At 41.5% G+C, this 12591-nt stretch overlaps 1 protein-coding gene across 1 annotated transcript in view; it reads left to right on the forward strand.

Annotated features, from left to right (window-relative positions):
- The window catches only part of LOC110989211 (A disintegrin and metalloproteinase with thrombospondin motifs 9-like), a 144284-nt gene that overhangs the window by 99802 nt on the left and 31891 nt on the right, over positions 1 to 12591 (forward strand). The window contains exons 19-32 of the mRNA XM_087135790.1: positions 756 to 922; positions 1077 to 1203; positions 4171 to 4294; positions 4823 to 5033; positions 5476 to 5640; positions 6031 to 6195; positions 6606 to 6770; positions 8135 to 8299; positions 8459 to 8623; positions 8883 to 9047; positions 9240 to 9404; positions 10035 to 10199; positions 10823 to 10987; positions 11568 to 11732. Of these exons, the coding sequence (XP_086991916.1) occupies positions 756 to 922; positions 1077 to 1203; positions 4171 to 4294; positions 4823 to 5033; positions 5476 to 5640; positions 6031 to 6195; positions 6606 to 6770; positions 8135 to 8299; positions 8459 to 8623; positions 8883 to 9047; positions 9240 to 9404; positions 10035 to 10199; positions 10823 to 10987; positions 11568 to 11732 (2279 nt within the window). The remainder of the gene's footprint in view (positions 1 to 755; positions 923 to 1076; positions 1204 to 4170; positions 4295 to 4822; positions 5034 to 5475; positions 5641 to 6030; positions 6196 to 6605; positions 6771 to 8134; positions 8300 to 8458; positions 8624 to 8882; positions 9048 to 9239; positions 9405 to 10034; positions 10200 to 10822; positions 10988 to 11567; positions 11733 to 12591) is intronic.

Here is a 12591-nt window from a genome sequence, read left to right on the forward strand (position 1 = left end):
AAAGATGGATTGATTTGTTATATTTCATAGGTGGTAGGCTCCTACTCCAAGCAGTCTGGTACATGTATTTCCTAGTTAATGTGCATTGTAGATTGGATGCTTGCTTGGTTACACGAGGCTCACCTCATAACCAAACCCTGTTGATCAGGACTCAATTTTAAGGAAGTGCAGAGTACCAACCATACGTATATTGGAAGTGTCTCAGTTACAGTCGAGTACTCTCCAAGTGCTTCGCCAGTATCAAATATTGAGCTGTTTATTTAGAGCAAAGTGAGAGAAATAATGACAGCAGACAGCAAATAAAGTCAGTGTCAGAGAGAAAAAACCTAACTGTAGGACATTGGTCACTAAAAATACTTTTCAGTTCAACCTTGGGACAAAAGTACGTTCCTGAACATTATTGGACAAGGATCTTCTGAAAATATTGGTCCATTGAATTAGTTCAGTCCTCTGATTGTCCACAGCCTTTGATGTGCTACTATCCGGTACCTGTATTACAAGATTCATCCACATCAAACCATCACAAAATCTGGCCGTTAATTTGTCACCTGGACTGCACCCAATTTCAGCTCTGAGTAGAATTTAACTGAGGGTCAGTCGTACACGATATACTTCAGATAACAATTGGGCAGGTATTATTTCTGTTCAGTTGCGGGTGTGTTCAGTGGCATTGGTCCGGTTTTTTTTCTTTGGACAAGTCTGAAATATTTTCCTGGGAGATGAAATAATATTGTTCAATTTGTATCGTGTTGCAGCAATTAGAAACAGCAATGGCGATTATCTCCTCAACGGTCACTTTGTGGTCAGTTTGTTCACACGTGAGATCAAGATCGGTAACGTTGTGCTGCAATACAGTGGCTCCAACAACTCCATCGAGAAGATCACATGCTATGAGAGGATCACCTCTAACATCACCATATATGTGAGTAAAGCTTGCATTGGTTGCTTCGTGTTGCTGTGGCATAGGGAAGAGGGATATCAACAAGTGCTTTTTCCATATTTCTTGGCTTGCAGTTGGAAATAACTCTTGTAAAGCTCGTTATAATGCAGCGGTTTGTTGCTTCCTATGTCAACAGGTTCTGTCCGTCGGTAAAGTCTTGCCACCAGACATCAGGTACTCCTACAATGTTCCTATCAAAGGCGAGGTCATCTACTTGTGGGATGTGTATGGACCGTGGGGAGCCTGCAGTAAGATTTGTAAAGGTGAGAAGTGTTGGCTGGTTTGTAGCCTGCTAATTGATAAATCTCAGATGGGGTTGACCTCTGTACTGACGATTTCACACTTTGTCTAAATACATGTACATGTATGCTTTGAATCTGTTGTTGCAACCTGGCACTCATAGGAAATTTGCACATACAGACAAAGTGTGACATTATCAGTTTATAGGCATATTCAAGCTTTTGGGGGGGAGCATTTGGCTGGTATGGGGCCGCAAACACATTAGTCCTTGTGCCAATTTGCAGGATAGGAAACTCACAGCATAGAAGTATTGAATGAAAGGACTGTTGATTCATGGTGTGGTCTCGCTTTTGCCATGGTTTTGATTTGTTCACCCTTCTACTTCACTTTCATCAGCACCAAACCCCCCCCCCCTTAAAAAAAAGTTAGAGTCAGCTTGCCGCCTGATTGAATTAAAGGTTTGAGCCAGTTTTTCCCATCTGCATGACCGTTTGCCTTTTTTCACACTTTACTTAATTACAATCCGGATGTTTTGGTCAGGCTACAGCGCCTTGTGGTCATAGGCAGACTGGTACAAACATCTGACCCTGGTTTTCTATTTATTCATCGTCTTTCTTTATCAACTTTCACCATCACTGAAATCTAAAAAAAAAAAAAAACACAGCTAGCTTGTCAATCGATTGACTTAAAAGCCTGCACACTTGGCATTCAACAGTGATTGGGGTTAATTCTGGTCGACATCAACAGATTAGCACAAGATTAAGTAATTCGCAACGTTTCCTGTTGATCCGAAGATTCGCACCAAAGTTGTATGTACCATTTAAGCAGTACAATATGAAACAAAAATCTCAAGTGGTTTTTTTTTTACATTTTAGTGTTTCTTAGTGTTTTTTAGTGTTTTTTCTAAACTTTTCTCATCATCTGTTTGCTGGGTTCGACGTTAGTTTATATGTAGAAATATTTTTGTTTTAGTTGTGGTTACAATTGCACAATTGTGGTTCATGCATGCAACGTCTCAGATCAGCTGATTTCCTCATTTTTCACTTCACACTCATGCCATTGGAAATGGAAAACACTGTACAAAGTCTTGTAAAGAGTGGGATTTCCTGGTTTTGTTTGGTCAAAATCCAAGTTGCATGCCTGGTGGTTGAAATGTGTAGATAAAAAAGCTCAACTTATTGCAAGTTACTCCACACACGGCTTGTCTCTGTATGAGTAATGGATGAATCTGCTTTACAGACTATGTTAAACTTCACCTGCATGGTCTGTTTTGAAATCAATGACAGGAATATTTAGTTGGACACCCCATAGGCTTTTTGTAGTGAATTTAGATAACCCATTACTTTCCTCCTCGGAAATGGAGATCCCAAATGTTTGCTTGAAACCGAAATTAGACCCAGATTGGTGGCACCGTCGTTAATTTGTTTGCTGCTGTTTCATATGTTTACTTGTGCTTGCTATCAGTATCACTTGCCACTGATTAGTGTTTAAAACTCTGTAGAGTAAACCACATCCTAGTTGGTTCATCTGTTACATTCCATCAGAGGTTGAGTGGAATCTGGGAAGGGAAGGATATGAGGCCACTTTCACTACAGACAGTGACCCTTCATCTTGTGGAGTATTTTTCCCTGCTTCTAAAGTCTCTTTTTTTTTGTGAGGACTGACCAGGAGAGTGTGGAGTTTGTCTTTTACCCCTGTTGCTGCAAGTTGTATTAGCACAGAATTTATTGTCAGTAAACTTTGGAAAGGTTTCTCCGTTCTTTTTGAATGGTTTCTCTCTGTTTTAGCTTGCTTTGCTTTTTTTGTGATGAGGCTTAGTTTGAGTTGCTAGGCTACTTAACATAATTGAATGCACTTTATTTATTGTTTTATCTGCCCCATGTCAATCCACTAATGCTGACAGTTTTCTATCCTCTCTTTCAATTTGTACTTATACATAAACCCATGGCCTCCATATCATCTGTGAAAGGTGCTTCACATTGACTGATTTTAGTCAAAAAGTAATGGAGTGATTTTTAGTCCTGCCAGCACCCCAGGCCCAGATGTTTAGACCCATTTAAAAAATGTTGGATCACATTTTGACACCATGTATGTCAGAAATGGCTGAGCCTGCTTACACCCCTTAATTATTTATTGTGGGCACTTTGTTTTGTCATCAGTTTTTCAGTCGTGATTGTATAAAATGCCTTAAAACTGTAAAATTGTCATGAACAAAGTGTTTGCTTTCTTGTCATTTTCATTAGCTCTGTCCCACCTTGATTTGTCAATTTAAGTGTGCTGTTTTCCATATGGGTAATTCCAGAAATTAGGGGTCCATTTTTTGTGTGTCCCAGTCACATCTGACATATGCTTTTGTAAGTTCAGAACACATTTTCTAATTTCCAAGAGTGATGAAATTAATGCAAATAACCTGCCAAACAAATAGTAACAGCTTGAAATCAATTCCGGTGATACTTCCATCTCAAATAACGAAGGTCAGATGTAGCAGGGAAACAAAAGTTTCACACTTTTGGACCCTTAATTTCTGGAATTACCCATATCCATGTACCTGAAATTCAAACATACTAATTGGACAGCATTTTATTCTTTGATCTCTTTGCAATCTGGAAGGACTGCCTTGCACTAATCCCTATGCTGTGAGTAAAGGCTAGCACTTTGGTTTTTGAATTGTTCAGGCTTGAACTGGGCAAAAAAGAGGTGGGGTGTAGGGACAACTTGGCTGAAAACTAATGTAATTTCTTGATGATGTGTCTTTAAAATAGCCTGATAATATTCTCTTTTGTCGTTTTAGTGGCTTTTCCTGAACTGGAAAAATAGAGGTGTTAATTGTTGGGTGTACCAAGAAAAAAATATCTTGTTATTGATTTAACCAGTCCCTTTCTGACCGGTGACTGACCGGTGTCGAACCAAAAACTAAAAGGCTCTGTTACTTTTGGCCAACATTCTTCCAGTTTTGCACGCTCATTGTTTGTTATTTGTGCAATCCCCAGGAGAGAGGGAGAGAGACCTCCGGTGTTTGAGACAGAAAGATCGCCTCCACGTAAAAGACAGCTCTTGTCGTGGCAGGCGCCCTCAGCCTATCACGTCAAAATGCAATACGGGATGTGAAGTGCGGTAAGTTCTTGAACTGCGCTTGTCTTAAATGTAGTTGCACTTGGAACACCTACATTACATGAAAACCAGTCAGACATTAGTAGAGATGAACTTTCACAGCGCTCCATCCATTTCTTCTTGACCAAGAGCTTGAAGTGGGTGCGCCAGATGAAGACTTTCTGGTTTTATTGCACAAGATGTCAGCCCATCATAATTGAGAGCTAATATCTTTAGCTCAGAAAGCAATGTAAAAAGGGTAATGGTGAGAGCTCTTGTGAATCCCATGACAGTGAACATAAACCAAGCTGTGTCACACTGCTTCAGATACTGCATCTACCAAGTCCTAGGTTGTGTAGAGTTGTACGTGGAATCTTGACGATTTTGATTCACTTTAATAGGTTAAATTCATAACAATGAAAGGTTAAGGATGTCAAGGAAGTTTGTACACGTGCCTTGTAAGGGATTTTGGATTCACATACATTTGAAGTCACAGGTTGCTGTTTCCATTGAGTGTAAGAGTTGTTTTTGGCTGGTTGTGTATTGCCACAGGTGGCAGATAATGGCTGAAAGTGATTGCTCAGCGACTTGCGGGCCCGGGCGCCGTACCCGACGCGTCCAGTGCATTAAGTCGGTCAACCGCCGACGGACCAGCGTGGTGGTTGCAGATGCACATTGCCATGAGCAAGCCAGGCCAGCTGAGGTGGTGGAGTGCAATAACGAGTGCGAACAGGCTCACTGGGAGTATTCATCTTGGTCTCAGGTACAGTAAACAGGCTTGTGTGTTTCGGGTTGTTGTGGCTGAGGCTTAGGCTAGGGATCGCCCGGTGTCACCTAGGGAGTTGGCAAGTTGGCAAGAGCATTGATGCATACAGTCTTTTATAAATAAAAACGGGTTATGTATCAAAATTTCACGAGGCATTTCGCTTCTCTTGTGCTCTCACTTTGTCCAGCTGATTTGTGGAATGCAGCATAGGAGCAAGTACTTGAATCAAATTGCCAGTGTTCATGGTATAAATTGCAAGAATATCGCTTGCCATTCTTTTTTGTTGCTTCTGTCACTAAGCTTGCAGCGTACAGGTTTGACCCTGCCATCCTAGCAAGGATCACTGGATCAGAAGTATCTTATACCTCTTAGAATTTGTCCTTGGCCTTGGGTTTTAAGTAACTCATTGAATCTAGGTTTTTCACATTTCCACATGCAGTGTTCCAGGTCTTGTGATGGTGGTACTCGCCGACGGAGTGCTTCATGTAGAGATTCCAGTGGCTATTACACTCAGGATAGTAACTGTGACAGCTCCCCCAAAGTGATAGCAGAGAGATGTAACACACAGCAATGCCCCATCTGGGCTGTCGAATCATGGAGTGAGGTAAGTTGACAAAGATCAGGCATGTGTGACCTGATGGAAATTTGATGGTACCATTTTAAATGTACCCTGTCCGCATTCATTTGACAGACTGCAGAGGAGTAATTGAGTTTAAGCTCATTACTTGTGACCAACTGATCGGCATGAAATAAACTTACTCCATTGCTTTGATTTATGCACTTTTCAGAATTAATCTGCCAGATATGAAGGACATGAGTCTTGCACAGCAAAGACAGATTACCAACCAAAATCTTTTGGGATTATGGTCAGCCAATTTTTTGGCTCTGCCCTGTAAATTTTTTATTGTTAATCCCTGCTGTTGGAACTTTCAAAAAATTTGGCTCAGCTTACTGGGTTTGCCCGACTTGAATGTAATCACTTCTCAATTTGCAGTGTTCAGTGACATGTGGCAGTGGCGAAATGCAGCGGTCTGTTAGATGTTACCAAGGCAGCCAGATGGTAGATTTTAGTCAGTGCGACCTATCTGAAATGCCAGAAACGATAAGGCCGTGTCAGATGGAGGAATGTGCAGTGTGGCACCAGGGAGAATGGGGACCAGTAAGTGATAATTTGGCTATTTGTGCTTCACAGTTATGCTTGAAGTTTTTCTTTTTTTAAATCTTAGGATTTTCCTCCTTATAGAATCAATTTTTTTTAACTTTCCTGAAGGATCTTTGATACTGAGAAGGAAGTTTTGCACATGCACTTCCAAAGGTCTTAAGCTGATCACCGCTCACTGTGCAGTGCTGATGTGGTCATCAGTGCTCAATTGAGGATGTTCATCAAATAACTCAGATCATCAAAATCATCAAATAAACCACAACCAACCAACAGAGAGGTCCTTCGTAGTAAATCCCCCCAAAAAACTAAACCGGGCTGCTTGGAAATAAAATCTTGTAATCTTGTCTGGGAATGCATAGTGTAATGGTCGTATGCACATCCTCTCAGTTTTGAGTTTCTCTTCCCAGTGCTCAGCCACCTGCGGTCAAGCGTCCATGCAGAGACTAGTCAGCTGTATGGTTGGCGGCCAGCCGGTGGACATCACTCATTGTGACCTGAGCCTCATGCCAGAGACTACCAGGCCCTGTCAGGTCACTGAGTGCCCATTCTGGCACCAGGGGGAATGGAGTTCGGTAAGATAGTATCTTTTCAAGTCAAAATATCTTTTTAGTGGGTTCTTTCAGATGAAATTAAACACAAGTCTCTTTCATATCTTCTTTTCTTAGCTTGTGCTTAAGGGCCTAAGGGATTCAACAGCCATTCTGTTCAAAGATACAGTCAGTGCTTTGTTCTCTATCAGCACAGGAATTACAAATATCCTGTCTGAAATTCTTTGATATATCTTTAAAGGGATGGTAGGATTAACTCCAGCACAAGTGTGACATTCAGTAGAAAACCTATGTGGTTGCTAGTCATTCTACATTCAGTGAAGGGAGCATCTTAAATATAAATAGAGGTTGTTACCTGAGAAGTCTAAAATGCTTTGAAGTCTTGCTGAAAAGTAAATAGTTTCCTCAAGTTTGCTGAACTATATTGCGTATGAACAGAGTGTGAAATTACGGTCAGACATCGCATATTTTCCAAGCACTTATTGTTTCTGTCTGAACAAAATCAAAGATGTTAGGGCAAATTGTCTGACCAACACATCAATAACAGCTCTTAAAACATTAGCACAGTATTGTGGGATTATGGCGTCTGATTTATTATTAGTTTTGTTCCAGAATTACGAATTAGAATTAGTTAGAATTAGAATCACGTTGATTACACCCAAGGCATTCATTAGGGCCGATCGCTCATCACCGGCCCATGTCACCCAGCGCCATGCATGTATGAACACATGTGCACAGACATGAAATTACCCCATAATTCTTTACGCATAGTAAAACGTAGGTCATGCTGTCAACCAATGTTCAATTTTCCTTGGTAACCCATGCGTGACACATAACCCGGATACCAGGCAATATGGACCAGTAATGGTTGGCTGCATTCATGCGATTCCTCCAGTTCAACCCGAGTGTGGTGCGCGCGCATAATATTTCTGTATGTGCAACGGGAGTATACCCTCGTTGACCCGCGGGTCTTACTCTTGCTGAACACGAGTGGCTCGCTCGAACACAGCCCTTAGTCACTGCTCGAACGTGCTCCAAGTTAGACTGTTTCCCAGTGCCTGTAGTCTGAACAAAAATACTAATGGGGTTGGGAACCCCAACTTCTACCTTTTATATAATATGGCAGATCAAAAGCCGGTAATGGCACTTGGCAGAACAAAATTGATTGTGTTATGACATTTTGTCCACACACACTCTGTATGAGGTTTAATGGCTTCTGAATAACATTCTCCATTCCTGTCAATTTCTTTGTTCATTGTCATAAGTTGTTAGTTTGTAAAATGTTAGTTTTGTGAACGGTTTGACAGTGTTACGTCCTCTTAGTGTTTCCTGTTTTTTTCTGCTCATAAAAAGAAAGTTTAACTTACTGTGTATCTCATACTCAACAGTGCTCGGTTTCCTGTGGCCAAGGCAAAAAGCAGCGATTGGTTCGCTGTCTCCAAGGCAACTACATCGTTGACTCCAGCCGTTGCAACCATAGCTTGATGCCGGAGTCAGTGGCTCCCTGCAATGCAGGAGAGTGTGCTTATTGGCAAGCAAGTGGCTGGGGACCAGTGAGTATTTAATTACCTCTTGTGTTGAATTTTTTTTGAAGTCAACCATCTGCTGCTGTAAGTGAAATTCAGCATTTATAAATGCAGGTCGATTGAAAATGAAGCATACTTCCTCAGTCATGTGCTAATGTCCCTGAAACTTTGACCCTTTTCTTCAAGTGCTCTGTGACTTGTGGCCTGGGAGAGCAACAAAGGCGAGTGAGTTGTTACCAAGGCAACCAGAAAGTGGATGTTAGTCACTGCGTTCTCCTCCAGAAACCAGAGTCTGTATCGCCATGTCAGATGGAGGACTGTGCAGCATGGGAACATGGTGAATGGGGAGAGGTACACATAGAAATGTTTTCTTTATTAAAACCCACTCTCCTTCCTGGGAGGGTTTCCAAATCTTGACCTTGCCTCTATCTCTTCTGACAGGGAGTCACTTGGAGTCTCGCTGTGATCTGGTACTGGACAACATCATATACTTCATAAAATTGTCCGAAAGATTTTGTATCTGGAAAGTTGCTCATATATGAAAATGTTTTTGTCAGAAGAAATCTGACGTAGGACTGTTTTATGAACTGTTGTACTTTTCATCTGGTAGTGTTCGGTCAGCTGTGGTCAAGGGATGCAACTGCGGGAAGTCAGTTGTCGCCGTGGTAGCCAAACTATCCGTGACCATGAATGTGACCAGGCCTTAGCTCCAACAACAAGCAGGTCATGTCAGATGATAGATTGTGCTGTCTGGAAACATGGAGAATGGGGACAAGTAAGAGTCACTTTCATCTTAAAATTTTCCTAGTGGCTCAGATTTGTTAAATTTGTCCCGTAGTGCAGTGATGTGTTTTGTCGTCACAAGAATAGTATTTGTTGGATGTGTTGCTCTTTTTGCCAAATTCCCCCATGTAATTTTTCTGTAATCAATCAGATTATATTTTGTTTTCCTCTTTCGGGTTTTAAGTGTTCCGGAACATGCGGTCATGGGGAGAAGCAGAGATTTGTCAGCTGTTACCAAGGCAACAGAGACGTCCCCTCAAGCCAGTGTGACCAGGCCAGCAAGCCCGATAGTGTGACATCGTGCAAGATGGCGGAATGCCCGGCATGGCACCAGGGAGAATGGGGACCAGTGAGTTATCTGTATTAAAGTTTGCTAATGTCAATGTGTTTTAAGTATAAGGGTTATGGGCAGGTTTCAATCTTTCAGGCTAGTAGGGGGAAAAACAGGCAAAGGGGTTTCAGGTGGTGTAGGGACTGACTGACTATAAATTATTAGCTTTTGATATTGTTTCACTGTACACCTTGGCATGACTGCCTCAGCACTTGAAAACAGACTAGCTCTACATATCTAAAACTTACTGTCTTTACAACCTGTTCAGAACATAAAAAGTTGATTTGTCTCAACACTGTGAATATCAGTGCGAATGGCCCCATTATATTTCTGTTATTGTTGTCCATATTTATGCGACACCCCAGCGCAGGATAGTGTTCATAGTACATGTTGAAGAATGAAGCAGAAATTAAATTAGGACCACACAAAGTTGGCTGAATCTCTCTCATTATATCTGATTCCCTGTTTTCTGTCAGCAAGCATTTACAAAAAAAAGTGCCATCTTTGCTGTTAGCCAAAATTATGGATAGAACTTGTCATTTGCCCAGTATTGAAGTACTTTGAATGCTTCCTTACTGCACATTTAAAAATTCCCTCTTTACAATCTGTATTGCAAATTGATTTTTAAAAACACGTCCATTCTCATAGTGCTCAGCTGCTTGTGGTGAGGGAGAAATGCAGCGAACTGTAGCCTGTTACCAAGGCAACCATGAGGTGGACATCAGTCAGTGTGACCTGACCCTCATCCCTGCAAGCGTGACCCTATGTAAGGTCACGGAGTGCGCCTACTGGCAGCATGGACAATGGGGGCCGGTAAAAATAGCAAAAACTTCTTTCCTTTCCTGAAATAATGACTTTGGATTTGTTATCCCCACGTTTATTCAAAAACCAATTAAAGGCCGTACCAGTGGGTAAGCCGTCACCCTATGAATGGGGCAGTTTCTTTGGTAAGGCAAAGTTTTGAGAGCATTTTTTTGTCCCCACAACATTTTTGGTTGCCACAAAAATGGTGAAATAACGTGTGTGTCCCCACAACTACAGAACAAGTATGTGTGTCCTCGTGTGTGCTGACAGTCGAGTTAAGCTCACAAGAAACAAAGTTCAGTGATGGAAGCAAATGCAGAAATCATAAATCACAGTAGTAGTTAGGGCCTTGTCTAAATTATACGGCTGTGGCTAGTGAAAGCATGTGTGCCTATGGGAAGACACTGGCTTGGTGGCAATAGCCATTGCTCATTGGTGTTCAGCAAAGTTAATTGGATGCGGCTTATCAACAAACTGTTACACCAGATGGGTTGCCTTCTATGGAACAGCTTTTTTTTGATGCCGTGTAAGCTTGAGGTCACGAACTTCCTGTGCTTTCATCTGACATATTCACAGCACTAGTCATATTCTGTCACTGATGGAACATTAATTATGTAACGAATCTGTTCTAGTGCTCAGTCACGTGTGGTCAAGGAGAGAAACGGAGGTCCATCAACTGTTACCGAGGCAACCAGATTGTGGAGAGCAGCCAGTGTAACCCATCTTTGAAGCCAGACACTATGACATCGTGTCAGACGTTAGATTGCCCCACATGGAGAGGGGATGACTGGGGAGCGGTAAGCCAGGCTTGAATGCAGTCAAGGATTACTAGGGAAAACTCTCACCTATCAAACCTGCACAGAATTAAGGACTTTGTGCGCAGCAACGTGTTAGGATTAGGACAGTCAAGTACCACCTCCTTCAACAAATTCTTTATTTGGGGGGGGGGAAACCAGGTTATGTTATGTTGATTTCTCTCAAAAGATTATCTCAGGCCAATTTACGCCCTATGGAAGGAACTGAAGTGGAGTTATGAGACATTAGCAGGTCCTCTGAAGACTCATCTTCTGCTCACCTGAGTTAGTAAAAAACATGTAATGGATTGGGCTTTGTCTACAAGACTGTCTCTGGTAATTTTATATGTGTTTTTCTTTTAGTTTGTATAACAATTTCAAGTTGTGTCAGGATTCAGGATTTCACTATGGTTCAAAGTACAGTTCTGTACACAGGAAACTTTGGGATTTGTGGCCAAACAGAGCAGTGCAGTTTGCCTTGCTTGTTTGCTCCAATGTCACAAGCAAGCACTTTGGGAATGATTTGTCAAATCTATTCTTGATATTGAAAGAAGAAAGTGTCTTCTGTATTTTTCTGCTGCAGTGTTCAGTAACCTGTGGCCAGGGTACACGACAGCGGGCAGTAAGCTGTTACCAACGGAACCAGAAGGTCGACATTACCCTCTGTGACCTAACCATGATGCTGGATACAACAAGGCCATGCGAGATGATCGAGTGTGCTGACTGGTACCAGGGAGAGTGGGGACCAGTGAGTAAATGCCGTCATCCTCATAGGCAGATAGAATATTATTCAGGTTTTATGAAGAGTTCACTGTCAGCTAATACAGAAAATGATAAAGTGTGCCTCTAAGGAAAACATTTTTCTCTGATTTTTATCTGTTCAAATAAATATAAAAGCATTCAAATTGAATTCCATGTCATTTGTCTTTAGAGCTCAATTATAACAAGCTAAAAAGGTTTTTTTTCTGTTCATGCCAAGATGCGAATTCTGAATGTAGATTGTGTCATTCGGAGAAAACGAGGGGAACCCTCGCCCTGTGTTCGTAGTGGATAAACCTTTGTGCATACCAACCAATCGCATCTTGACATGAACAGAAAAAAAGCCCTTTTAAGCTTGTTATAGTTGAGCTCTGAAGACAGATGACACTGCTTTCGATTTGGATGCTTCAATATTTATTTGAACAGATAAAATCAGAGAAAACATGTTTCCTTAGAGGTGCTCTTTAGTGTGTGTTGTGGTACCATAAGGGAACATTATGCTTAATCTTGAAATGGAAATGAGAAAAAACAGGAATTACCTCTGATCAAAAGGTAGACACACTTTTGCACACACCCAAACTCATTACTGGTCATTAGGATTACACAAATGTTGAAATGAAGATGTGGGGACAAAAAATGTCGGAGATAAATTATCCCCCACAGTGCAGTTCCACCTGTCCAAACAAAAGAAATTACCCCCCATTGCTGGGAGTGCCTACTCACTACCCTACACACAAGTGCAATACAACAGCAAACCTACTCTGTCTTTGTATCCCAAGTTGACATAATGTCTAAAAACTAAATCTCAATCCTAAATGACATAATCCACACTGGCTTCAGGTCTGGCG

This window comes from Acanthaster planci, linkage group LG04, assembly GCF_054643075.1.
Source record: "Acanthaster planci isolate LZ-2023a linkage group LG04, COTS_SCS, whole genome shotgun sequence".
Classification (NCBI taxonomy): domain Eukaryota; kingdom Metazoa; phylum Echinodermata; class Asteroidea; order Valvatida; family Acanthasteridae; genus Acanthaster; species Acanthaster planci.